The sequence below is a fragment of the Dryobates pubescens genome, chromosome 3 (genome assembly GCF_014839835.1).
Source record: "Dryobates pubescens isolate bDryPub1 chromosome 3, bDryPub1.pri, whole genome shotgun sequence".
NCBI lineage: Eukaryota > Metazoa > Chordata > Aves > Piciformes > Picidae > Dryobates > Dryobates pubescens.
Window position 1 is genome coordinate 8,681,643 of NC_071614.1, and position 27,308 is coordinate 8,708,950.

Consider the following 27,308-nt stretch of genomic DNA (forward strand, 5'->3'; position numbering starts at 1 on the left):
GCAAGCCCAGAAACCATGCCTCCAGTTGGTACATAATGTATAGGAGAGGCTGATCCCACTGAAGTCAATGCAGTTTTAGTGGTGCTTGGGATAAGCAAGGCTACAGGATGAAGTGAAAATAGCAATACTTGAGGTGTTGTGGGGAGAGCATTTAACACACTCAGAAAAGAATTTGAAGTCACAGAAAAGACATTTCTTGAGGTAGCCTTGGGATCTGGTCGTGACTGCTGGGGATTACTGCTGTTAATGGCAGTGGCATTGACTCAGAAGGTACTGTGGGCTGTCTTTGACAGTAGTCACTTTACTGAAAGCATCTTTTAAAAAGCCTTTTCCTGACATCAGACTCAGGAACTTGTCCTCCAGTTCTTCTGAGATAAATTAATCTGGACACGCAACTGAAAGTTTCTTTTCCATTTTCTAGAGCAGGAGGTTCACAGACAACTCTTAAACTCTCCACTAACCTCTCCATTAAAGCTGAAGAAGCAAAATTTAAGGGAAAACTACCAATTTGGTGGTCCAGCAAGAAAAATAATAATCTAGTCCCTTTGTATAACTCTGTCATATTTACACTGAAGTGATGTGTACACTATGGCTACTATACATATGATACAAAAGTAAAATGAGAGAGAGATTTCAGTCTTTTGCTCCTTCAGACCTTATTCTAAGCCATGTTAAGGTATTACTACAAGAACAGAGTCCAGTAGAGCTGCTTTTGTGGGAAAATAAAAGCCAGATTTAATTAAGATGATAGAATCATAGAGACTTTTTTTTTTCCATTAACACATTCAAATAAACTTTCAAAATATCAATGCAAAATACATTGACATATGAAACAACAATTCTCCACAGTGCTTATTAGCAAATTTATCCTGCTCCCAAGTGTAGGTTTGTGGTTTTTTTGTCTTTTCATAAAGGACTTCAGTTGCCAGTGTCAGTGATACAGTTATTGCTAATGTCTCCCCACATCACAGAGCTTCTAAAACTTTATTTACAAACTAGAACACAGGAGGGTTCACTTGAACTTAAGGAGGAACTTCTTTGCTTTTAGGATGATGGAGCACTGGGACTGCCCAGAGAGGTTGTGGAGTCTCTTTCTCTGGAGGCTTTCAAAACCTGCCTGGACGTGTTCCTGTGCAACCTGATCTTGGAGTACCTGCATTAGCAGGAGGGTTGGACTAGATGATCTCCAGAGGTCCCTTCCAACCCCTACCATTCTATGATTCTATGATTCCACTTGTCAGTATCGGAAAAGAGAACTTACAGCCCTCTTAATATAACCTGACATTGGACTTTTGACTGGTAGTCATAATTTGGCACAAAAATCTGACTAAATGCTCCTGGTTGGCACAGAAGTCCTTTGAGATTTAGGTAAAGCTGTAAAAATAATGGAAAAAAGATGAAGCCAACACCATCCTGGGTGACAGTGTCAATGTGGCAGTGCTGGCTGCAGCACGCTGCTGGTCATGCTCCTCACCATGACAGTAAGAGCATGGCAGGCCATGGCAGAGTGTTTGTTGTACTGAGAACTTCAAAAAGCAAAGAAAATGTATTGTGTTTATATGATTATTATTTATAACTGTTGGTGATGGGAGAAATGATTGAAAGTGCCATTTTTTTAGCACTTCTGGATTTACATGCAAAGTGATGCCTTTGAAAGTGCTTATTTAGTCTTGAGTTGACTAATTATTAATTACATTCTTTTCCAGTCTTGTCAGTGAGGGGCTGTTAACCCAAATCTGCTTATTGTGCAAGATCACTCAGCGGTACAGGATTTGAACACGTTTTGATGTGGCATCAATTCAGACTGAGACTGTATGCACGCAAGGATCCCTTCCCACTGCTCCGCTCGGTAATCAGATCTCTCCCCCAAAACATAAAGATCTGTTTGAACACTTTTGGTGCTAGGTAGAGAGAAAGAAATAAATTGAAAGTTAGCTTCATCTTTCCCTTCACTGACAATGTCGTGTTTGGCCTTGACATGGGGCACCCTTCGGGGTTCCTCACCCAAGTTAGGAATCCCTGAAAGCTGAGCGCTATTTCCTAGTTATAAATAATAACAATATTCCTGGTGGGTGGCAGCTAACGAGCGTTGGTGCAAACGGTGGCTTCAGCAGGAAGGGCTGCGGCAGAGCCCTTACTGACTGGAGTACTGCACAGTGCTGTACTTTGTCACTCTTCTCCGGGAGGTGCCAGGGGATGCAGTGCCCATCGCCTGGCCTAGGTGACAGTCGGCGCTGAGCATCTGACCGGTGCTGCTCAGGCTCCCCATGTTTGCACCGCCTAGGCTGGTCCCCCCGAGGCTGCTCATCCCAGACCCTGACACTACCCTCTCGGTGACCACTACATTGTGGGTGTTCGATAACTCTGAGGGAATATTTATTAAGCTGCCTGGCATGCCAGAGGCAGGCCTGAACACCCTTTCTGTCACCACCACGTTTGACCCATCTACCAAATCAGGAATGCTGAGGGAGGCAGGGAGCCGGGAGTTGGGTGCGATCACTCTCTCAGTGACGATGACGTTGGAGCCGTCAGTGAGGTCAGGGATGTCCAACATGCCGCGCAGGTCAGAGGCAGATGCCGGACCAACAACTCTTTCGGTTACAACAACGTTGGACGCGCGCAGAGGGTCAACGCAAAGACCGGACGAGCCAGAGGTGTAGGTCTCCGTCACCGTCATGTTGCCATGGAGCAAAGGATCCGGCATTGGCCTCGGGGGCTGGATGGTTGTCCCAGATGTGTAGGTGTTTTCTGTAACAACCGTGGTGGTGCCGACCGAAGGGGGCATAGGTGCACCTCCGTTGACAACGATGGTGGTTCCGGGTGGTGGGAGGTTTAGATCGCTTTCAGTGTTGGGAAAGTTGATGTTAAGGCCTGGCCAGGGTGGATTGGCATCAGGGAAAGGTTCGATCTCTTTGCCCAGACAGATCTCTGCCAGGGTCTTAAATTTTGGACCTAATGTATCCAAATATGTTTCGTCTATGTCTTCTCCAATAAAGCTGCAGCATCCCACAGAGCCAACAGGAGTACCAATTCCTTCATGATCATATATTAAGAGGCAATCATTTGCTGGCCGGCCTTCATCTTCATCTGCATACGCAAATGCTTTCTGGAGTTTGCAAAAACCAGGAAAAAAGAAAAGAAAAGAAAAAAATAGAACAGAGTGATTTTTTCATCAGGTTTTTAACCATGAAGACCCAACCCATTACAGTTTCCTAAACCACAGTCAGGCCCAACTGACTGGAAAAACAGGGCATCAAGTGGACAAATTGTATCAACATTTTGGTGATCTTGAAATAGTTTTATTAAAGGTTACTGATATTTTAATCTTGTTTCTGGCAACATTTAGCTTCTCTAATGTGGTGTGTTGTCAGGTGGTTTGACTGTAGGGTAAAGGAAGAGGCTGAAAGGGAGGGGAAAAGAATGTGCTGTTTGGGCAGCTGCATCTGGATGAAGCAGTAGGAAGAGGAGAGAAGCAGGATGGTGAGGAGAGTAATGGAGAGGCCAGGACAGAGTGGGTGGAATGGAGGATTTGCCACAGTGAGGAAAGCTTGGTGAGTGCAGAGGGAAATGCATTTTGAGCAGGACAGTTTTGTTCTTACATCAGTCATATCAGAGGAGTTTCAGTCTGAGTGGAGTTATTTGGGATTTTGACTGCATAACTTGGGGAGGAGAATCGAACAGTAGGCTCACTGATAAAATGCAAAGAAGACCCAGTAATTACCTCAGAGAAGTAGTTGTCTAGGAAGGCCATGTTCACCCCTCCTTCTCGATACTCTTTTATTGTTCCTCCAACCGATCCTTTTACTTCCCCTGTTCCAGAAATTCCTCCAGCTGTTCCATAACCAGTACCAGTGCCATAGCCAACCCCTGTAGTTTCTTCAACACCAGAAGCCACTACTCCTCCTCCTCCATATGTGTTTGTATAGATGTCTGAAAACAAAAAAAGGAGAGTTTGTCCTTCCTGTGCTCTGCAAAAATTTACTCAGATTTAATAGTTGTTTCACAAACACTACTGATGGTCTTTTAGACCAATTTAAATCATAGATCCATGCACATCTGCCAAGCAATGAAACATCAATAAAAAATAAGTCCATATTAGCACACATAATGTGTGGACACTGCACTCTGGGACATGGTTTAATGGCCATGGTGGTCTTAGGTTGATGGTTGGACTCAATGGTCTTTGAGGTCTTTTCCAACCAAAACAATTCTGTGATTCTGTGATCTTGATTTTATTCCTGGGGCAAGGCTGCCTGTGCTTATGTGCTTTGGAAAAGCAGGGATTTACTTGTGTTAATCAGCTGGAGAGATTCCCCTGTCTGGTGTGACATGTGTGATGTCCTGGGATTTGCATTAGACAATCAGGTCTGGATATTTATGCAAACACATAAATGTATATTTATGCTCACTTTGGCATCCAAATTTGTCTGCCTTCAACACTTTTAGAAAAGAAATGGCTTTAGAATAGAATAGAATTGACCGGGTTGGAAAAGACCTTCGAGATCATCGAGTCTAACCTATCATCCAACACCATCTAATCAACTAAACCATGGCACCAAGCACCCCATCCAGTCTCTTCCTAAACATGTCCAGTGATGGTGACTCCACCACCTCCCTGGGCAGCACATTCCAATGGCCAATCTTTCTTGCTATGAAGAACTTCTTCCTAACCTCCAGCCTAAACCTCCCCTGGCACAGCTTGAGACTGTGTCCTCTTGTTCTGGTGTTCTTTGTAACTCCTTTCACATTTTCTAGTTGTTGGATTATTAAGGGGGATTTGGGAGAGCAGCAACTGATCACAGAAGCCAGCAGTGTTCAGAATGTGGAATGAAAATGACTTTTACAATAAATTATAAAGTCATACTTAAGGGATTTAAGTACCTTCCATATATGAGAACAAGGAATGAGTGGTCTTAAATATTGGCATGTGACATAACAAACCAATTGCATGCAGCAATTTTGATTGCATTAAGAAACATAGGCTAAATGATATTGTTTGTTTCATTTAATCTTGTTAGGCTCAGTTTATAGAAATTGAACCAGAGGCTTTCCCCACAGTGGTGCTGAACAGTGGAAATAAAGTAATTCACCTGTGTCTAAGTCTTAAAGTTGTCAGTTGTCATGGCAGCAGAACTTCCCTGAGAATGTAGACTCTCGATTCATATTTATGCCCTAAAATGTTCTCTTTTGATTCTACCTTAAGGATGAGAACATTTTTGAATAATCAGCACTCATAGCAGAAATTGTCTTGCAGAGTGACATTTCTTCCTGTTAGAAGATAGTGAAAATGGATCTGTGCTAACATCTTTCTTTCCTGTTGGGGAGGAAGAAATGGGGGAAAAGAGAAAGTGGTGCTGCAGAGCTTGACTTATTTCCTATGGTCATTGAATTATTTGAGGGAATCTTATCTCAGAAGTGTAAATTTATTGTGCTGTGCACCAGCTTTCTGTCTAGGCTAGTGCACAAATGGTCAGTAATTAACTGACTACTTGACAGGTCTTATTCTCCCTTATGGGAAGCAGAGCCTGGAAATTGGGAAGAACTGAACCTTTCATCACTGAGCTGTAAAAGAAAACTTCCTGGAAATTGGGAAGAAGTAAACCTTTCACCACTGAGCTGCAAAAGAAAACTTCCTGGAAATTGGGAAGAACTAAACCTTTCACCACTGAGCTGCAAAAGAAAACTTCCTGAAGAATGGGAAGAACTAAACCTTTCACCACTGAGCTGTAAAAGAAAACTTCCTGGAGAATGGGAAAAACTAAACCTTTCATCACTGAGCTGTAAAAGAAAACTTCCTGGAGAATGGGAAGAGCTAAACCTTTCACCACTGAGCTGCAAAAGAAAACTTCCTGGAAATTGGGAAGAGCTAAACCTTTCACCACTGAGCTGCAAAAGAAAACTTCCTGGAAATTGGGAAGAACTAAACCTTTCACCACTGAGCTGTAAAAGAAAACTTCCTGGAAATTGGGAAGAACTAAACCTTTCACCACTGAGCTGCAAAAGAAAACTTCCTGGAAATTGGGAAGAACTAAACCTTTCACCACTGAGCTGTAAAAGAAAACTTCCTGGAGAATGGGAAAAACTAAACCTTTCATCACTGAGCTGTAAAAGAAAACTTCTTTATTCTGGCCTCATGACTGATTTGTTCTGAAACTGGAGTCCATTTATGAGCTGGAATGACAGTTTAAGAATGACATCGAGACACTTGAATGTGTCCAGAGAAGGGCAACAAGGCTGGTGAGAGGCCTTGAGCACAAGTCCTATGAGGAGAGGCTGAGGGAGCTGGGATTGTTTAGCCTGGAGAAGAGAAGTATAAGGGGTGACCTCATTGCCCTCTACAACTACCTGAAAGCCTCCAGGAAGGGGTTGGTCTCTTCTCCCAGGCAACCAGCACCAGAACAAGGGGACACAGTCTCAAGCTGTGCCAGGGGAGGTTTAGACTCGAGGTGAGGAAAAAGTTCTTCACTGAGCGAGTCATTTGTCATTGGAATGGGCTGCCCAGGGAGGTGGTGGAGTCACCGTCCCCGGAGGTGTTCAAGGGGAGATTGGACGTGGCACTTGGTGCCATGGTCTAGTTGTGGGGTCTGTTGGGACAGGTTGGACTTGATGATCCTTGGGGTCTCTTCCAACCTTGGTTATACTGTGATACTGTGATACTGTGAAAATCTGCCTGAGTTTTGAAAGCCCTGGCAGGGATTTAAAACTAAATGTAGTTTGCAGAATTGAATCTGCTCAAATCTGCTTAAACCTCAGATCCTTTATTCATACTGGAAGTCCTACTAGCATCAGGTTGAGTATCTGTAGATGGGGAATTGGAGAAGTTGGATTGTGCTGAGAAACCAAAGTGCTCCTTGAATCAAAAGACCTGAAGTTCTGAAAGATAGCTTTATGAGAGTGCACACAGAAAATGTTAGGATCTGCTTACCAGAGGGTTCACAAAAATCACCTCCTGCACCAGTTGCTGGGCCAAGAATGTGTGAGACATCCTGGAAAACAACATTTTGACACTTTGAATTATGACTTTGAAATTCTCACATGAAGATCAAGACTTTATGAAGCATATAAGGAATTAGCAGACTAAACTGTTAACTATTGATTACCATCTCCATTAAAAAATGAAAGAAAAGGGAAAAAAAGACTCCATCAAAGTTTTATTCATTGTTAAGGTAAATGATGTTCATTGAAGATGGTTTGTATTGGTTTGTCCTGATTTGCACTGAAAAAACTTGATAGTGTTTCAGCTGAGGGCATAGTAACACCAAACTGCTGGGCTAAGCTAACCGAGCACAGCTTAAACCCCACAAACTCCACCTGCAAATGTCAGCAAAGAATCGCCTTTCCTATCTGCCTGGGGACTGTTGGCAATGCCAGGCTTCTAGCAGAAAATGACACAGTGCTATCATCATTTTCCTGCTTCTAGCAAATATGAGTTGCTGTGGGTTTTAGAAGCATGGGATATACTGACCCTGTCTTCAGGCTGTGCACCTTCTATTCCCCATGGATGAATTGCCCCTTCTGTGCATTCAGGTACTGGTTCAAATCCAGTTCCCACGCCACCTGCAGCACCAGGTCCACAGCCACAACAGTCGCTCATTGACATCAAAATCGGAATCACTGAACAGGAAAGAAACAGGAAGCAAGGTTTTAGGACATCTTTTCCTCACAGGAATAGCTGCTTGTCCCAGAGGGCAGGTGCTCAAGAACTTTTAACATGTTTGAAACCAAGCAGCCTGCAAGCCTGGCTTTCAGAATCATTAGCTGCTTCTGGAAATGCATGCACTTGGAAATTCAGAATAATTTGTACCTTTAGTTATAGCAGAGCAAAGTGGGGGTGGAGTAGGGCTGTTACTCCAAATTTATGCTTGTGCACCTGGGAACAGACTTTGATCTATCCCAGCTGAATGAATACAAGTTGCATAGGAAAATTAAACTAACAGAACCAGTCTTGCTACATACAACATTCAGGGATAATCGTTCTTAGTATGTAAGCATGCATTTGTCTCCTCAGATATTGTAATTGGGAAGAAATACACATTAGCCATAACAGACATATGAGAATCAGTGGAAGGAGGTCTATCTGCCTATGGTGGGTAAGGCTCTAGCTGAAGTTTTCCCATCACGTATATGTAAGGCTTGATTTGTAATAACAGAGGTAACCCCAAACCCCACTTTTAACAAATGATGGCATAGAGTGAGTCAGGTTTCCCAGGGTGCTGTGTTGTGCTGAGTTGTTTCAAGAGCTCAGTGTTGGAAACTGCTGGATGTCTTAAACACCAACATTGAAAACACTGCCCATTTTAGAAAGACACTGAATTGTTCATTCTGGTTGTCTTCAGCTCCTTAACCTAGGTGGCCGAGTTAGTAGCCTCCTGTCACTGCAGAGGGCATGGAGAGAGAGAGTTGTCTACACCAGACTATGCAGAGCATTTAAGGCTCTCAGCTTATCATCAAAAGGAACTGAAAAGGGTAAAGACATATACAGTGTACAAAGTGCTACCTCACACTGCACAGCTGTAGAGATATTTACTCCAGGGTACTGACTAGGAGAGGAGATGGCCAAAAGCAGAAAGATGGTCTGTCCTGTAACATTAGCTACCTGGGAATCACAAACAAAGCAGCCTTTTGCAGCTTCAAAATGTTGTGTTTGTTGATTCCTACCCATCAAAGTCTTGCACTGAGAAATTTTAGGTGTTGACTGCTTGATGCCCAGGCCATGAAGTAAAGATGACCTCATCTGATTGTGGTGGCTTGAAAATTGCCTGCATAAATTGCATAGTAATTGCTATCTTGAGTCATTCTTACTCCTGAAATTCATACTTCTTCACAAATACCAGGACATGTGAATGAGTTTTGACCCTGTTACCACAAATAACTACTTGGTTTTAGTAGATGTAGTGTTTGGCAGCAATAGGCAAATGGTCCAAAATGTAAGATGGTTGTATTTATGGTTCTATTACTGAAATCTGTCTTTGAGTTCAAAGGACACTTAGTCTTTACATCTTTTCATACCCAGCTTGGAGTGATACTTGTCTGGTACTCTTAGTAAAGTAAAGGAAGTATGAATTGCAGAGTGTAAGTTGTGGCAGGAACACCTCTTGTCTTCTGAGCCTTCTACTAAACATTTTCACCCTGTCTGATGATTTGAGAATGGGTTAACAGTTGAGGAAAACAACACTCTAAGTCTTAGGAAGGCAATAGTTATTCCTGAATGAAATAGGCATATAAATATGTAGACTATAAAAGATATGTAAACTCTTTTAACTTAAAAGACATTTTTTTCCCCACTGTCAAATGGCCTGTGGCAGCCAACATGTTAAAAACCAAGTAGAAAAGTTTCCTTATTTTAGAAGCATTTTAAAAGGACCCCTTTTATAAAATTAATAAGGTTGTTTTCCTAATTTTATACTTACAGACAAATATTAATCCACCAAGGAACATCAGGCCAATGGCAGAACCACTAAGAGTGGTAGCAGATTCGAGATCTCTGCCGTAACTTCCACTTCCGTAACCATAGTCAGTGACTGAAGTATATCCCTCGCCACCTTCACCATATCCATAAGTGTAACTCTGCCAGTCTGTTGTATCTTCTGCAGGTCTGTACTCACCATAGCCACCACCTTCTGTATCTGTTCCTATTCCTCCTTGCTGGCCTCCTTCAACAGCACCACCACCCCCACCCCCAATAACACCACCCCCGCCACCACCACCACCACCCCCGCCACCACCACCGGCACTGCCACCACCACCACCAGCACTGCCTCCACCACCACCACCACCACTGCCTCTGCCACCAATGATAATTATCCTGGTGGCCCCACTGGTGCAGTAATTGCGACTGTCACACTGACAAGCTTGCACAGGAATGATGTGTGGTTTACGGCAGCGTCGGCCTTGGCTATCTCTGACATTGACATAGATCCTATACATGTAAAAGTCCATGTTCTGATTCACTAGTTCTGCAGAGGAAGCTTTAGGGGGAAGGAAAAAAGAGAAGAAAAAATTATTTAGAGGAAGGTATTGACTATAAACACTGTAGAGAAAATTACATTTTGTGAGCAATGTTGATAGAGCAGAGTGAAGGCTAACTTGCAGGCTCCACAGGGCTCTGGGCAGCCTGATCTAGTGGAGGCTGGCCCTGCTTACTGCAGGGGGGTTGGACTCAGAATCACACAGAATCATAGAATCACCTAGGCTGGAAGAGACCTCAAAGATCATCAAGTCCAACCTGTCCACAGACCTCATGACTAAACCATGGCACCAAGTGCCACATCCAATCCCCTCTTGAACACCTCTATGGATGGCGACTCCACCACCTTCCTGGGCAGCACATTCCAATAGCTAAGGAGTCTCTCAGTGAAGAACTTTCTCCTCACCTCGAGCCTAAACTTTCCTGGCACAGCTTGACTCGATGACCTTTGGAAGTCTCTTCCAACCCCAAACATTCTATGATTCTGTGATTCTATTTGTATGCTAAGTTCTTCAGTTACTTATGTGCCTACAGCACTTATTCCAAGGAGAAACTCCTGCTGTTCATCTGTGTTAGCTTTTTATTCTGGAAGACTTGACCTTGGTCACTTTATTCATCATGTTTTAACCTGACAAGTATTAAAAAGGTCATGTGTAATTTTTTTGGTTGTTTATTTTATTTTATTTTATTTTATTTTATTTTTATTTTTATTTTATTTATTTAAATTTTAGTTTTATTTTTATTTTATTTTTATTTTATTTATTTCTATTTTATTTATTTCAATTTTATTTTTATTTTTATTTTATTTTTATTTTTATTTTATTTTTATTTTATTTATTTTTATTTTATTTTATTTTATTTTTTATTTTATTTATTTAAATTTTATTTTTACTTCATTTATGTCTATTTTTTAAATTTTTATTTTATTTATTTAAATTTAAATTTTATTTTACTTATTTTTATTATTTATTTAATTTTAAAAATTAATTTTATTTTATCTTATTTGATTTATTTTATCTTTATTTATTTATTTTTTAAAAAGATATTTTATTATGTTATGTTATTTCATTTATCTTATTTTATTTTAATTATTTTATTTCATTTATTTTATTTTATAACATTTCATTTCATGTTTATTTTTATATCTTCTGTTGCTTTTCCTCATTTTAATTTGTGCAGTGGTGAACATAAAATTTGCAAGTTTTATGCCTTTTTTTTTTTTTCCCCCTCTCTCAGAGGGACTTTCTAGTTGTTTTCCAAAGGTTTGCTCAGTAGTTACAAAGCATTCAAGGCTACATGTTTGCATCTGCTTAGGACTAATAAGAGGCACAAGAGTAGTTGTAACTGTGATAGTTACTGTGTAATATGGTCTTCTCTGCATACACTAAATTATGCAAATTTTGTCATTCAGTGATGCCTGAGATTTGATTAATTCATTAGTGTGTGGTGTCCTGTTGGAGGAAACTGGAAAAGCTCCACTGGGCACTGACTAAAACATTTTTCTTAGAAGCACAAGTAAGAACAATTTGTAAAACCAACTGCAAAAGCTGTAACCTTTATTTGCCATATTTATATGCCTCTCTTAAAAGTAAAGCTCTGCCAGCTAGTAACTTCATGCTCTGATGAATAAATCTGAGAGTTTTGTCATGTTCTTGGATTTTTTTAGATGGGAGAGAAATAAAAAGGGAGGAAATTATTCCTTTTGAATTACCTCTTTAGGTCTAGACCAGTAAGGATGCTTGTCTTAGCTACACTCAAGTAAAGGTCAGCTCTCCTGCTCTGTTTTTATATTAATGGATTCATAGAATGGTTTAGGCTGGAAGGGACCTTGAAGATCATCTCGTTCCAACCCCCCTGGCATTGTCTGGGACACTTTCAGGTAGACCACATTGCTCAGGGCCTCATCCAACATGGCCTTGAACATGTCCAGAGAGGAGGCATCCACAACCTCCGTGGGCAACCTATTTCAGAGTCTCACCACCCTTGCACTGAAGAACTTCTTCCTAAGATCCAGTTTAACCCTGCTCTCCCTCATCTTAAAACCATTCCCCCTTGTCCTGTTGCTAGACACCGTTATGGAAAGTCCCTCTCCAGCCTTCCTGCAGGATCCATACGAGCACAAAATCACATCGAAGTGACATTAGAATAGATTCTAAGAACTGCTTTGTTGCTTCTTAAAAGGTTATAGTAATCTATTACTGTGGCTTATTTTGCTATAAAATGTAGATTAATTTACCATTTAGTGATCTGATGATCCATGTAGTTTGAGGTTCACCATGTATGCTGAATGTGAAGGGGAGAGCATATGTCTGAGTGTCTGAATCCCTTGCTGTGATAACCACTGATGGGGAATTCATGCATACTTTCCTTAATTCAGTATTAATACGTGGGCAGTTGTCATTGATGTCTTGTATTGAAAGCACAATGGTGCCAGTAGCAGTATAGCGAGGAGCTCCTGAAGGAAGAAGATATTTGTGGTCAGAAGAGAATATTGATACCATAAATAATGCAGTTTGGGTGGAAATATAAGCAATGGGGGAACACATTGAGGGAGAGAGAGCTTTGTTGCAGAAAGCTTAATCTCTTCTCTTACCTCTGGTGACAGCCAGGACCTCTGCTTTGTACTGCCCATTGACCACATAGACTGATTCCCAGTCTACAACTTTGTTCAACGTGATTTCACCGGTGTTTTGATTGATCCTGAACCAGGCACCTGGATCACGCCCTATACTATACCTGTGTTTGGGAAAGTAAAAATATTCAGCATTATTCATAGAATTCATAGAATTCATAGGATCAATAAGGTTGGAAAAGACCTGAGAGATCATCAAGTCCAACCTGTCACCCAAGACCTCATGACTACTAAACCATTATGTTCTTAGCATAGGTATTACATGTTAATTTTGCAAATATTATTTGCCACTTTGGAATATTTTTGCCTTTAGGCTGCACTAGGTCCTGCTGCATTTCACCCTGTTCAAGTACTATTCCTGTAGACCTCTGAAGATGTAGACCAGAAAAATTATTATGGTTAATGTAAGTGTGTGTAAAAGTTTCTTGTATAGTATATAAAGTAAGTGTGTAGAAGTTTATGATATTTTCAAAGTGATACCATGGTCTTAAGTGAAATCTTTCTGGACCTTGTATACCTTTACTAGAACTCTATTGATATCAGTAATTAAATCCACAGCTCTTCCTATAACGTTCTAGAGTTGTGTTTGCCAACACAGTTACATCTAGAGTTATGTTTGAGGACACAGTCTCAAGCTGTGCCAGGGGAAGTTTAGGCTTGAGGTGAGGAGAAAGTTCTTCACAGAGAGAGTTGTTAGCCATTGGAATGGGATCCCCAGGGAGGTGGTGGAGTCCCCATCCCTGGGGGTGTTCAAGAGGGGATTGGATGTGGCACTTGGTGCCATGGTTTAGTCATGAGGTCTGTGGTGACAGGTTGGACTTGATGATCTTTGAGGTCTCTTCCAACCTTGGTGAGATTTCTCTGGTTTATGAAAACTCTTCAAACCTTTGTAAATGGGATGTATTCATATCTAAATAGACCAATAAACAAACTAGAATCCCATCAATCAGCATTAATTGCAGCAGAAAGAAATAAAGTGAAATCATTATTTGTTTCCAAATAACGAACAGAATGAACTGGGAGTGACCTCTGCTGATTGTATAATATTGCCAATTATTGGGGTTTCTGCTTTTAGAGACATTAACATTTGTAGCAAACACTTCAAGAAAAAAAAATATTCTTAGGTTAGGTTATTCAAAAAATAATAATCAATTCTAATGTGTTGAAGTTACAACCTGTTAGAAAAATATTTTCTTTGCCTTGTCCACAAAGAAGGAAAGTAGGTCAGGAAACAAAAGCAGCCAGCGAAGAATGTACTATTCTATTGCTATTATTCTTTTGCTAATCTGTTAACATTTTTAAGGCTGTCTTTAAACCCCCCTTTAAAAATCCTGATTCCTCATTAAAATCTCAATTAAAAGAGTCATTCCAGCCAGGGAGTGAAACCGAGCAGAGCTTACACAACATTTGTTGCAGTAGTCCCAGTGTCTTCATCGAAGGCTGTGTATGTTCCCACAATGTAGTTTGCTCTTGTGCTTTCCGAGACAGTGAACACGACCGAAGAGGGATTAAATCGTGGGGGTTCCATCACATTTTTCACTTCTACTATGAGAGGTGTTCCAGAGATTCTGTAGTCTTGTGCAACAGAGTGGTGAAAGGCAGCTACATTCCGGACACCAATCATCAGTGAGTGAGTTTGGATGTATTCGTAATTCAGTTCCTAAAAGGTAAACCACACAGAACAGTGCTTGTTGTGATAGGATGAGAGTGATTGGACTGAAGCTTGAGGAGGGCAGATTTAGGCTTGAGATTAGGAAGAAATTCTTTAGAGTGAGGGTGGGGAGACACTGGAACAGGCTGCTCAGGGAGGTCATGAACGCCCCCTCCCTGGAGGTATTCAAGGCCAGGCTGGACAGGCCTTTGAGCATCCTGGTCTAGTGGAAGGGGTTACTGCCCATGACAGGGAAATTGGAACTGAATGATCTTTAAGGTCCCTTCCAACCCAAACCATTCTATAAATCTATGAATCTATGAACTAGATAATAATAAAAATTTCCTTTAATATTATGTAAATGTTTTTTTCTGTTTAAAATGGTTGAGTGACAGTGTTATTACTGCTCATTTAATTTGGTTAAGAATTAATGAAAACTCTTTGAAGATCATTATTTCAACAGTTGAATCACAATAATCCATACCTTAATTACTCTAAGGATTCCTTGATTGGTAGCTCGATCTGTAACAATCTCAAAGCAGTTATCTTCGTTACCAGATATAAAGAAAAACTCTGCTAACCAGTTGTCTGTAAGCTCTTCATCAGCATCCAGAGCTTGTATTCGGAGCAGTTCTGAGCTGAGGGAGTTTTCTGAAATACTTGCTGAAAACTGGAAGGACAGAGAAACACCTCTTAGCAAACACTGAAACATAATGTGAGGAAACATAATGTGAGGGCCACGAGGATGAGGTCTAGTCATGAGGTCTGTTGGGACAGGTTGGACTTGATGATCCTTGGGGTCTCTTCCAACCTTAGTTATACTGTGATACTGTGATGATCAGAGGGCTGGAGCACCTCTCCTGTGACGACAGACTGAAAGAGTTGGGGCTGTTCAGGCTGGAGAACAGAAGGCTCCAAGGTGACCTTATTGTGGCCTTCCAGTATCTGAAGGGGGCTACAAGAAGGCTGGGGAGGGACTTCTTAGGGTATCAGGTAGCGATAGGACTAGGGGGAATGGAATGAAGCTGGAGGTGGGGAGATTCAGGCTGGATGTGAGGAAGAAGTTCTTCACCATGAGAGTGGTGAAGCCCTGGAATGGGTTGTCCAGGGAGGTGGTTGAGGCCCCATCCCTGGAGGTGTTTAACACCAGACTGGATGAGGCTGTGGCCAGCCTGATCTAGTGTGAGGTGTCCCTGCCCATGGCAGGGGGGTTGGAACTAGATGATCCTTGTGGTCCTTTCCAACCCTGACTAATTCTATGATTCTATGAAAACACAGCTGACTGCAGAGATTCTTTTGAAGGATGTTCTACCCACAGTCCATCCCTATTGAATTAAACCCATGTATTCTCAGTAAACTCAGATCCTGCTTGCAGATCTGAAGAGCTGTACAACCTCCAGTGTTTGTAGGGACAACTTAGATGAAATGGATTTGTGCTTTCTGTATAAAAAAAAGATCATGCAAAGATTGGCTTACTCTGTGGAATCTGGCTCTCTGGCATGGATCTGGACACCTGAATGACTGATTTCTCAGTGTCAGGATTAACCTCTCTGAACATGAAAATGACCTATGTGTGTGTTGACAGAATTGTGTACAAGTGATAGACTGGATTTCGAGCATGCTTCATGGAAACAACGCTGCTCATCCAGTGGAGCATTCCAATGGGAAAGTGCTTTATGGATTGGTAAGGGCTCTGTTATCAGCTGTGGTTTGGAAGAGGGTTTTAAAAGAATGATGCTCCTTTTAGTGTTAAAAACTTACAGAGCTTTGAGCAAGAGTTGGGAAGTTGTCGTTGACATCAATAACTTTAACGTTGCAGCTACAAAGGGAGGACATTCCATCTGCAGCTCCATCCCGGTCTGATGCCTTCACAACAAGAGTGTAGCTACTGTGTTGCTGTCACAGAAAGAGAAATGAGTGTGTTAGAAGGACCACCTGTACCTCTGAAACACTGCAAACACTCAGGACTTGCTGCTATTTCCTAAGGCATGAATTTGTCTTAGACATTTTATTGCAACATATGGAAAACCAATGCATTTCTTCCTTAATTTTTGTAAACCCCGTACCCTTTCCCTTCATTTTATTTTCTCTTTCTTTTCTTTTTCCTTTTTTTTCCTTTTCTTTTATTTTAATTTTTTATTTTTTTTTTTAATTTTATTTTCCTTTTTCTTTTCCCTTTTCTTGTTTTTTTCTTTCTTTTTCTTTTTCTTTTTCTTTTTCTTTTTCTTTTTCTTTTTCTTTTTCTTTTTCTTTTTCTTTTTCTTTTTCTTTTTCTTTTTCTTTTTCTTTTTCTTTTTCCTTCCCCTTTCCCTTTCTCTTTCCCTTTCCCTCCCCCTCCCCCTCCCTCTCCCCTTCCCCCTCTCCCTCTCCCTCTCCCTCTCTCTCTCCCTTTTCTTTTCCCTCTCCCTCTCCCTTTTCTTTTCCCTCTCCCTCTCCCTTTTCTTTTCCCTTTCCTTTCCCCTTTCCCTTTCCCCTTCATTTTTTATATTCCTTTGTCTTTTCCTTTGTCTTTTCCTTCATCTTGTCTTTTTCATCTCATAACACATCTCCCCCACCAAATCATGTTATTTAACTTTGGAAATTGAAATATTACCTCTCTGTCAAGATAATTTGCAAGATGGAGCTCTCCAGTGTATTTATTCATAATGAACATGGGTGGGCCTGAAGGTTCCTGACTCTCTATCTTGAAGGCAATTTTAGAATTCAGGTGATTAGGCTCATCTGCATCTGTTGCAATTATTTTCATCACCAGTGTGTCTAAGAATAAAAGACAGCAACTAAGAAAGCAAACCATAAAATCTGTTTTGTTCCTGCAAACAACTCAACAGCAAGGCAATGCCAAAACATGGTGTACAGAAGTGGCAGAATGTTATCAATTCATTGACATTCAGAAAAAAGGAAGTTCAGACTTGTAGCACAGATTCTGATTGAATGTTAATGACTTTAAAATGCATTCAGAAATGAAGGTCAAATGGAGCAACACAGATTTTCACTGAACTTCTTCAAGTCACCATAGAAACTATGTAAATTCAGTAGGTACTGAGCTTGTAGATATTCCTGGGAGAAAAAAAAAATATATCTGTATAGTTTTAAATGAGAATTTCTGGGAATTAGAAAAATCAGTGTTGATAGTGTGGCCAGCAGGAGTAGGGAAGAGGTCATGCCCCTGTATTCAGCACTGATGAGGCTGCATCTTGAATACTGGGTTCAGTTTTGGGCCTCTCACTACAAGAAAGACATTGAGGGGCTGGAGTGGGTCCAGACAAGGGCATCAAAGCTGGGGAAGGGTCTGGAGAACAGGGCTGGTGAGAAGCAGCTGAGGGAACTGGGGTTGATTAGTCTGCAAAAGAGGAGGCTGAGGGGAGATCTCTCACTTTCCTCAATGGAGATTGTAGCCAGGTGGGGATTGGCCCCTTCACCCTAGTACTGAGTGACAGAACAAGAGGAAATGGCCTCAGATTGTGCCAGGGAGCTTTTTGTTTGGTATAAGGAAAAGTTTCTTTCCTGCAAGAGTGGTCAGGCATTGGAACAAGCTGCCTGGGAAGATGGTGGAGTCACCATCCCTGGAGGTGTTCAAAAAATGTATAGACATGGCACCTTGGGAGAAAAAAACATTTCTTATACCCTCAAAGGCAGTGTAAATGTAAGCATAAAGTGTAGTTGTAACGTTAATTTCCTTTAATGAGAAGGAATTAATGGATTTATTTTAAATGTTCATATCTGAGAGAATTTGCATGATGGTATGGTTAGAAACTGGAACATTTAACGTTTATGAGTGGGAGGAAAGGAGGAAGGAAGCATCACTGCTTAATTTTAGGCAATGAGCTGGGGTCCCAGCTCACATAACACTTGAAGAAGCATCTGCTGCTCCTTCCTCTGCAGTAGCCCTGACCGATATGTGTCATTGCCTAAGAAAAAGTAGAATGAGCACCCCAGGTTTTTATTAGCTGTATTCTGGGAGCTTCACCAGCTCGAGTATAACAGGAATACCATAATTACTTACTGTCCATGCTGTTTTCTTCAATGGCTCCTGTAAACACAGTTTGTGCAAATATAGGAGCGTTATCATTTATATCCAGAACTCTGACTCGCAGTTCAAGAGGTGGTTCCATATCTATACCCGTCAGGGAGTGCTTAGCAAAGCAACGTATCTAGGTAGAGAGATAGACTCATTTTAAAACCAAAAGTGAAGTGGGCAAAGTACAATCTGAAGCAAATGAATTTGTCTCCTGCTCTCTCTGCCCCACCCTGAATCCATCCTTCTAAAGGTAAAGAAGGAGGGGAGTACTTACAACAAATACCGGGGTTACTTCCCTATCCACTATCGATGTTATATTAATTTCTCCTGTTCTTGGGTTAACCACAAAGATTCCATAGGGGGCACGATCAATTCCAACTCCAGAGATGCTGTATGTGATTGGATTGTTTTCTTCACAATCTGATCGGATCTGCAATAAGAGACAGTAAGATTTGATGCCAGTTTACTGAGGACACCTGCAGGCTTAACCCCCTCCCCCTTCCCCTTATTATTAGTTCCTGTAAAAATTTCTCTGTCATTTCAATTTCTCAGTCACGAATAGAATAGAATAGAATAGAATAGAATAGAATAGAATAGAATAGACCAGGTTGAAGAGACCTTCAAGATCGTCACGTCCAACCCATCAACCAATCCAACCCACCTAAACAACTAAACCAAGGCACCAAGGTTCAATTGACAGAACCAGTGGAAGGCACCTTACAAAACAGTCAGCCTCATTTTAAGTGCTGCACAAGGTTTTCTAGAATAGAATCATAGAATCAATAAGGTTGAAAGAGACCTCAAAGATCATCAAGTCCAACCTGTCACCCAAGACCTCATGACTACTAAACCATGGCACCAATTGCCATGACCAATCCCCTCTTGAATGCCTCCAGCTCTCTTAAATCTTCTGTCAGGGAGGTGGAGAGAGAAACCCCCAAGTGCATCACACTCTGGCTGGACCTCAGTAAGGGCACAGTCATGGTGGGAGGGTAGGAGGACAACTTTGCTCTGCTCCCCACAGAAGTCATGCACTACTTTTGGACTTCTGCTCAGGGGTTTCTCAGGGTGGGAGAGGAAAGAAAAATATTGCGATCTAGTACACATGCTGCATAGGAAGAAACTCTGGTTTGAGGGATTCAGGAAGCAGGCTGATGGCAATGTTCTCGAAAGCCTTTGATCACTCCTCAGCAGCCCTGTGGGTTCACCTTGTGAGACTCTCAGCAGAGCTGGAAATGTTGCCTCATCTTTCTTTCATTCTATTCCTTGCTTTGACTACTCTCAGCAAACATACTCTCAAACCACTTTGTCTTTATCAGTCTGTCTTTAGAAAAACTTCCTTGTCAGTGAACACTTCTTTTTCTTTCTACTTACTCTGGCAATTGGATTCCTCTTGGAATTATCTTCTCCTTCTCTACAAGCTGCAGCAAATTTAATCCATTCACGTTTTTGTCTTCGGAAAGTTTTCCATCTTGCTGTTCCATTTTCATTCCACTCTTTAACCTTTGACAGAGAGTTCCAGTATCATATGAAAAGTAACCTCAACCCACTTTAAATTCATGCAGACACACAGAATATGCAGCAATAAGGAGAAAAGAGATCTTGTGTGTGTGTGTGTGTGGGTTTATATGTCTGCAAGTCCCAAACTCTTAAGACTGTACATGCTTGTTTTACCTTGTAAGAGGTACTCATTTAGGTTCAGAACTTCCCCTGAGCAGGTTATTACCTGCAACTGTTTAATATTTAAATCTGTTTTCAATCTTCATGTTTCAGAAATGTCTGTCTTCAGTATTTTCCATTTAATTTTGGCAATGATTACATTTCATTTGAGCAGGAAAAAAAAATGGGTTTCTGAAGAAATATATATATATATTACCTCTACATGAAATCCTCTGCTGTAATCCAAGAGCACCTGCAAGGCAAGAACAGTAAGATCAGCATACAAAAATGCAGGGTAAAATCCAGTTAGCAAACCCAGTTAGCTGCCATCCATTGCTGTGCTGCAGGACTGGAGCAGTACCAGTTCTCGGGTCTCCTCCAGGAGCCAATCTAGGCAACGGCTACAGGATTTCCAGAGACTACTTTATGATTTTTTTTTTCTCCCCCCTACATCCATCACTTGAATTCCTTGACAGTTAACACCTTTAAAGTTAATTCTGTCTTTCAAGGCAGAACTGTGAGTTTGAATGGATGTGCCGCAGCAGATGTCGAGTTATACCTACACCCAAATGCAGCTTTCACAGATTCAGAGGTTCCAACACAGCTGACAAGGGAAGTATTTGCAAGAATTGTTATTAAGAAGTGTGCCAAGGAATCTAGGAAAGGAGTATTTATCATTATCATTATTATTATTATTTTATTTCTTCTTCTTTAGAGAGCCCACAGTAGACCTGGATTACTTAACTCTGTAGTATGACCAAAAATAATGCAAATGTTTTCTTGACACTTCCCACTGAGGTCTGAAGAGCTCTAAGATAGGAAGCCAGCTTCAGTCATCAGGCAGTGCAGTGGGCTTTGTTTTGAGATCTAACTGGGCAACCAAAATCTGGAGCAAATAAAGGTGGCTGGGTCAGACACAAGATGCAATTATCTTTAAATTGAAAGCAATAGAAAATCCTCAACTTCTTGATGAGCACCTTTTTAAAAGAAGTCACAGTGTAGTTAATCATGTTCCTGAATGAGGTGTCAAAGTGAAGTTCACTTGGTTGATTTACCTCTCCAGAACATCTCCTTTGGATTTAAACCTGCCTCTGGTCTCTTTGGACAAGAAAAGATGAAGGATATGGGATTTGCAGGGCTGGATGCTTGCTTCTTTCATCATTAGGGGAAAAAAAAAGGAGCCAAGTGACTCAGAGAGTTTCTCTTTTCTCACCAAATGTGGTTAAGAGCTGCAGTTACCCATTTTCCACTCTCCTTATAATTTTTTTAGTACTGTTCAGTAACTCTTTTGTCTGACATGTTTTATCTGGTAGATTTGACGTCAGTTATACTTGGATAAAACCTGTGTGACAATCTTACTATCTGCGGTAGCTTTACCCCATGGCCCTTCCCTCTCTTCAAATTTATTGTATTGTTTTGTCGAGGCTGGAAGATGAGCACAGAATTTTTCTTCCACTTACTTCATGTTGAAACAACCTCTTACATGTCACAGATCAGTGAACAACTGCTTCATTCTCCTTCCTCTCTCTTTCCCCTTTTCCCCATTTACCAGTGTGCTGTAAGAGGTCCACCATCTGTCATTTTACAAAGCAATGTCTCCAGCGTTCTGATCTTGCCTGGAGCACTCTCCAGGACCTTGGCACATAGTAGCTGTCCTAATCTACTTGTGAATGAGGTGGGGGTTGGTCTCTTCTCCCAGGCAACCAGCACCAGAACAAGAGGACACAGTCTCAAGCTGCACCAGGGGAGGTTTAGGCTGGATGTTAAGAAGAAGTTCTTCACAGAAAGAGTGATTGGCCCTTGGAATGTGCTGCCCAGGGAGGTGGTGGAGTCACCATCACTGGAAGTGTTTAGGAAGAGCCTGGATGGGGTGCTTGGTGCCATGGTTTAGTTGATCAGATGGTATTGGGTGATAGGTTGGACTTGATGATCTCAAAGGTCTTTTCCAACCTGGTCTGGTCTATTCTACTCTACTCTACTCTACTCTATTCTATTCTATTCTATTCTACTCTACTCTACTCTACTCTACTCTACTCTACTCTACTCTACTCTACTCCTATTCTATTCTATTCTATTCTATTCTAGCTGTGGTTTTTCCCATTTGGTGTGTATACACCTTAACATTTATTGGATTATTCATAGAGTTAAGGAGTTTATTTTCTTGTCTCTTTAAGCAAGCTATTGACATAATTGACTAAGAAAGGTACTCTGCAGGAAAATTATTACACCGTGTGCATCTCGGGCTAATACATCAATACATCTTTGAATCTGAGCCTGTGTCTTGGTGATTATTTAGGTCTTCAGATGGATTTGAACTCATGTGCAGCTCAGACCTGTCCTTTTGTAATGCCCTTTGGAGCCTGGGGAAACACAGGAGAGCAGAAGGGGCACATTGCACCCTCACCAGAGAACCTGAGTGGTGAATTCCACCAGAAATAACACTGATCCAATGTCTCTTATCAGCTCATCCCATGGGCAGAGGAGTACCTGCTTTAGTAAGTACAGTGAAATCTACTCCACCCTTGGGCTGAAATCTCTTCTGGCATGCAAGCAATTGTCTTGACCCAGAAAAGTGATGGTTTATACATCCCAGAGCAATGTTAGTGAATCTTGTCTGCTGTCTGCTTCCTGTGGCCTGTTCTGCTATTTAACAGTGAAGCTCCCTTCTCACATCCAGCCACATCACCCTCATACTCAGCAAGGCTGACTGCATAGCTGTCTTGAGTATTCTGAAAGAAGACTTATGCCTATAAAGAAATCTGCTCTTAAAGGACATGAATATTCATAAACCACTTGATTTCAGCCTATAGGGAGTTCTGTTTTGAAGCAGTGAAGAATATACATTGTACACTGGAGTTTCATTCTTCGTTATTGAGCACCCATGATAGGAATGTCAGGATCTCATTCATGTGTAACTCAGGGGATTGCAAATTTAGGCTCTGTATTTTCACATTTGTCTCATACTAAGTAAGAAACCCCCCACTCTGCTATGTGTTAATGCTGGTTCTTGAAAGAAGTCTTGCTGGGTTTAAATCCAGAGTCTTTAATACAGTCTGAGGTGTTACTTGCAAAGGCTGACCCAAAGAACTTACTATCTCCACTTGGAATGTCTCTCTCTGTTACTGCTACGGCAGGATGGCAGGCAGACACCACACAAAGTTGTCTCATTCACCAGCTAATCCTCAACAGTTCTGGAGTGACATCTGTCCAGCTTGATCCAGGGGTGGAGGTTCACCACTATCATCAGCAATTGTCTATTACTAACACCTCTTTATGGTACAACCCCTTTTATCCTAGTGCTATTCCCAGCAGAGAAGTACAGCCTCCTAGCAGCTAACTCCAACATGCTTCTAGGTAGTGAACAAATTTCCCTTCTAAACTATTATCCAAATACAAAACTTTCCATCTATTTACTGATTAATGATGATGAAAGCAATAGGAGCCACTGAAACGTGTGCAATTCCTCCTGAGGACCGTGGGATAAGCAAGCTGGTCAGAATGACACCAAGATTTGCTGTCCTGTTAGTGTCTGAGACAGTGAAATCATGGAAACTCTGCAGAGAAGCAGGAGGCTTGTTGCACAAGCTTTCTTGTGTGGGTTGGGAGAGGTGGAGGCAGGAAATGTGTTTAAGGTGAATGTGATTTGTACAGTGACCTGTCTGAAAGCTTCTCTCTTGTTGCAATGATACAGAGCCTGAACCTTGTGTCCAAAATGACACCTTAGAGTCACACTGGAGTTATTCTGGATATATTCTGATGTAACTGGGAACAAAATGAGGCCCATAGGATGTGTATGGTTCTCTGCACCTTCAAAGCAATTTACAAACAAGAATTAACTAATCATTAATTGAGTGCCAAGCAATATTATACGCAATTATGGAGTCCTCCCTCCTCCACCTACTCGAATCTAAATGACTGAACACACCTTTAACATCTTCCCAGCATTATTCATATAGGATCTGCTTCTCCCTCTTTGAAGTCAACAGCGGAATTGTTCCTGGCCTGGCTGGGAGGAGTGCTGAGAACTCACACATTATATTAGTCATTGGGGTGCCATGGTGGCTCTGGTTGTGTCAGCGTTTTGGGACTTTAAGGTCTTTGTTACTCAGCCAAAGCTCTGACTAGTAAAGGCTTGAAATCTCTAACCCTTCCTTTTACTCATCCTGCATCTCTTTTAAAAGTGGTAAATCATATGAAGAGAGAAGCAGAGCTGGAACACAGGTCAAACCCCTCGTATTTTAAACTAGAAGCCATTTGGTCTTGTTTGAGTCAACCCAGAAAGGTGTTTTAGTTTACACTTCTCATTTTGGAGGTCACTAAGCAATGTTCTTCTTCCAGTTTCAAAGGGAAGATTGTTTTCAGGCTGATTTTTCTGATGTTGTATTGCAGGAGCTTCTATTGCTGCCTGTGTTTGCATCTGGAGTTAATGTTTTGTGTTGCACCAAGGACAGAGAACCCATTGCCATTTCAGCAGAAGTATGACAACACTTCAGAAGAATCTATTCCAAAGTTTTCCTTATTTTATTCAAAGAACTGTCCTCTTTGGGGAAGTTTCCACTGAGATTGCTTCTGTTCTACTGAGTCACACAGAGATAATGAATTTCCATACAGTAACTGAGCTTCACCATTAGAAAAATGAATGGAAAAGTAATTTCAATGCAGGGTGTATGCCATTATCATTCAAATTTGAGTTGTTCAAATTAGTCATGCTAAGTCTCCTCAAGAAATCTCCTCAGTAAAACCTGAATTCATTTATAGAGTGCTCTAGCTGCAAATACATCTTTACTGAGGGATCATTTTTACTTAGGAATGTAGAACTGCAGACTGAAGAACCTAATCGTAGGTGATAGTTCCTGGGTACAGAATTGCTTTGGTTTCTCTTCCTGCAACAAAATTCTTTGGCAGAAGAGCCTGCACCTTCCTGGCTACACCTTGGCAGATGTTTCTCATGCATGTGCAAGGAGAAGATTTAGCCCCTTAATTTTTTCTGTGTGCAACCAGCTTATGAGTAGGAGGGGTAACCATAGCCTAACAAGTGGAGGGGAAAAAAAAAACAACAGAGGAGAGTAGATAACACATGGGAAAATGCAGCCAGACAAAAAGTGCATATAAGAGATGTGGTGAATTTACAATTATTAGCTGTCACATGATAGCTGGCAGGAGAGGAGTCATACCTGACCAAACAGGTTATTTCCATAAAACATGTCTGTGCAGGTATCACAGAGAGAACTCCCTTACTCAGGAGAATAACGCCTTTGAAGTCATGTGAGCAGGGGTTGCAGAATCAGTCCCAGCAATGGTGAAATGCAGATAGAAAATGAGGAGTTTCAGGGCTGGAAAGTTTTCTCTTTTCTTTTTTTTTTTCTTTCTCCTTCCCCCCCCCCCCCCCCTTTAAGTATTTTATTTTATTCAAGTGCACTAAAATGTGTGTGACTTCACAGCCGTTTTTATTTGGCATGATTCTTAACAATACACCAACCACACACAGCGCTCAGACAGGTGATTTTCATGAGAGATTAGTCAAGCTGGACACCAAGACTGATTCTCAGAATACACTAAAATCAGATGCATCATTTAGAGCTAATTTAATCATAGCATTATAGAATCAACCAGGTTGGAAAAGACCTCAGAGATCGTCAAGGCCAACGTATAACCTCTACAGTTTGCTCATCAGCTTTCTACAATGGGTTGGAAGATGCTATTCAGCTGCACAGGCCACCATGTAGACTGCTATGCATAACAACAACAACAACAACAGCTCTTTCCTCTGGGTAGTAAAAGTTCAAATATTTGATAGCCATCCAAAGATAATGGTAGTTTTCACAAGCGCTCCTTTTTCTTGGCCCAACACATACCCTGCGTCAGTCACAACTGTAACAAGAACATACTCAAAGAATGAAAAGGGCTCCAGAGGGGCTGAGAGAAGGCACAGCAGTAAAATGACTTTTGAATGGACAGATCTCAGATACAGTAGAGTCAGCTTTTTGGTTTTGGACCTCAGCACATCAAGGAGCATGCATCACCAGGTTAGTGAGTAAAATAGCCACTAATGCTACCTGAAAGTTCAGGATGTTGGTGTGATGTGCAGTGTGCCAAACTCAGAGACTTCCACACTGCATTAAACAAGCAGAAACTCATCCCAACCCCAGCTGGCTTCTGCCAAGTTGTGTCATTGTTTGTTTGGCAGCTGCCCCGTGCTGGTTAGTTCTACTTTACTGACTGCAGAGCTGTCACCTAACATTAATGGATTATCTTTTGAAAGTAAGTCTCAGGATTTCATATTCTCTAACAACAAATGCTGTTTCCCTGATTATAACTGTTCTAGAGGGGCCAATAATGAGAAGTTAACAAAGTTTTAAGCTTACTGATACATTGTGTAAAGTGTAAAACTCTGCGAAATCCACAGAAGGACTTAACTACAACAGAAATCCTGCTCTTATCAAGCTTCAGGGCCTTAAACTTTCTGCCTAATTTCAGAACAGCGGCACAGATGAGTGAAAAGAATCCATGTAAAATCAGATTGCAGGAGCAGAAGAGCCTCCACAATTCTTATAAGTCCTTTTTGGGTAGTTTCTATCCCTTGATGAACACATTCTATAGCTCTACCACTTGACCTTAACCACAACTTTCCTATTAACAGTGAGAAGAACAAACCCAGAGAGCAACACTTTCATCATGAGTTCACTTGCTCAGCACATGGCTGCTCAGACACTAAGGCTCTACAGGACAGGAATTCTTTGTAGTATGAAATAATTGGCCAACTCTTGATCTTTACTCAGCTCAGGTCTCCCTAGATGTCATGTTTTTCTCTTGAATATAGCTGTAGAATTCAGTCAGTTCTTGCTAATCTGTTTAGAAAATAGTTTTGCTCTTCGTATTCCCTCAAGTGATCAAACAATAGCTAGCGACAGAACCAAGTCTATGCAGCCAAATTACTAAGATTTTCATAATGAGGCTTTTTACTGGTGACAGTAACTCCTTAAATAGTCACCCCAGAAAACATTCACTTGGAAAAATCAAGCATTAAACAGAGGAAGCCACATATTGAACACCAGCAGACTGCAGAAAGCCGAAATGATAAGCCACATCTGTCAGCACTTAATGCAAGACGAGATTATTCATACAGAAAGCTAGGAAAACTGGATTGTTTGTATAGGATCTTGAGAAGTTCAGCTTAAAACAAACACAGCTTTGGGTTTTTATGCTAAGTTTCACACTAGTATTTTTTTAGGGGAGGGTGCCAGTTTACACTGTAAAATGCAATGGTCTGCTGAGGAAGACGCAACTGCCACAACCACCGAGTTTGCGAAGAGTGTTCTAAAATCTGACTTACCAATAAAAGGAGCAGAAAAGCAGCTGTTCGATGAGGGAGCCAATCCAT

At 41.3% G+C, this 27,308-nt stretch overlaps 1 protein-coding gene across 1 annotated transcript; it reads right to left on the reverse strand.

Moving 5' to 3' along the window:
- Positions 1-1,707: 1,707 nt before the first annotated feature.
- Positions 1,708-27,308, reverse strand: LOC104309107 (desmoglein-1-like). The gene is made up of 16 exons (XM_054180201.1): positions 27,261-27,308; positions 20,145-20,180; positions 19,643-19,771; positions 18,543-18,698; positions 18,254-18,401; positions 16,844-17,007; positions 16,012-16,146; positions 14,735-14,920; positions 14,000-14,259; positions 12,561-12,703; positions 12,204-12,422; positions 9,411-9,968; positions 7,466-7,614; positions 6,926-6,986; positions 3,722-3,930; positions 1,708-3,106 (listed from the first exon to the last, which is right to left on the reverse strand). The coding sequence occupies exons 1-16, from the start codon at positions 27,306-27,308 to the stop codon at positions 2,135-2,137; spliced, it is 3,573 nt and encodes a 1,190-aa protein (XP_054036176.1). The 3' UTR covers positions 1,708-2,134.

Excerpts from the sequence above, each read along its gene's own strand:
- LOC104309107 (XM_054180201.1), bottom strand. The coding sequence starts at position 27,308 with ATGGATTGGCTCCCTCATCGAACAGCTGCTTTTCTGCTCCTTTTATTG. Across the intron at positions 20,181-27,260 it reads CTTTTCTGCTCCTTTTATTG|GTGCTCTTGGATTACAGCAG; the intron begins GTAAGTCAGATT and ends CTTGCCTTGCAG. Across the intron at positions 16,147-16,843 it reads CAAATTATCTTGACAGAGAG|CAACACAGTAGCTACACTCT; the intron begins GTAATATTTCAA and ends TTTCTGTGACAG.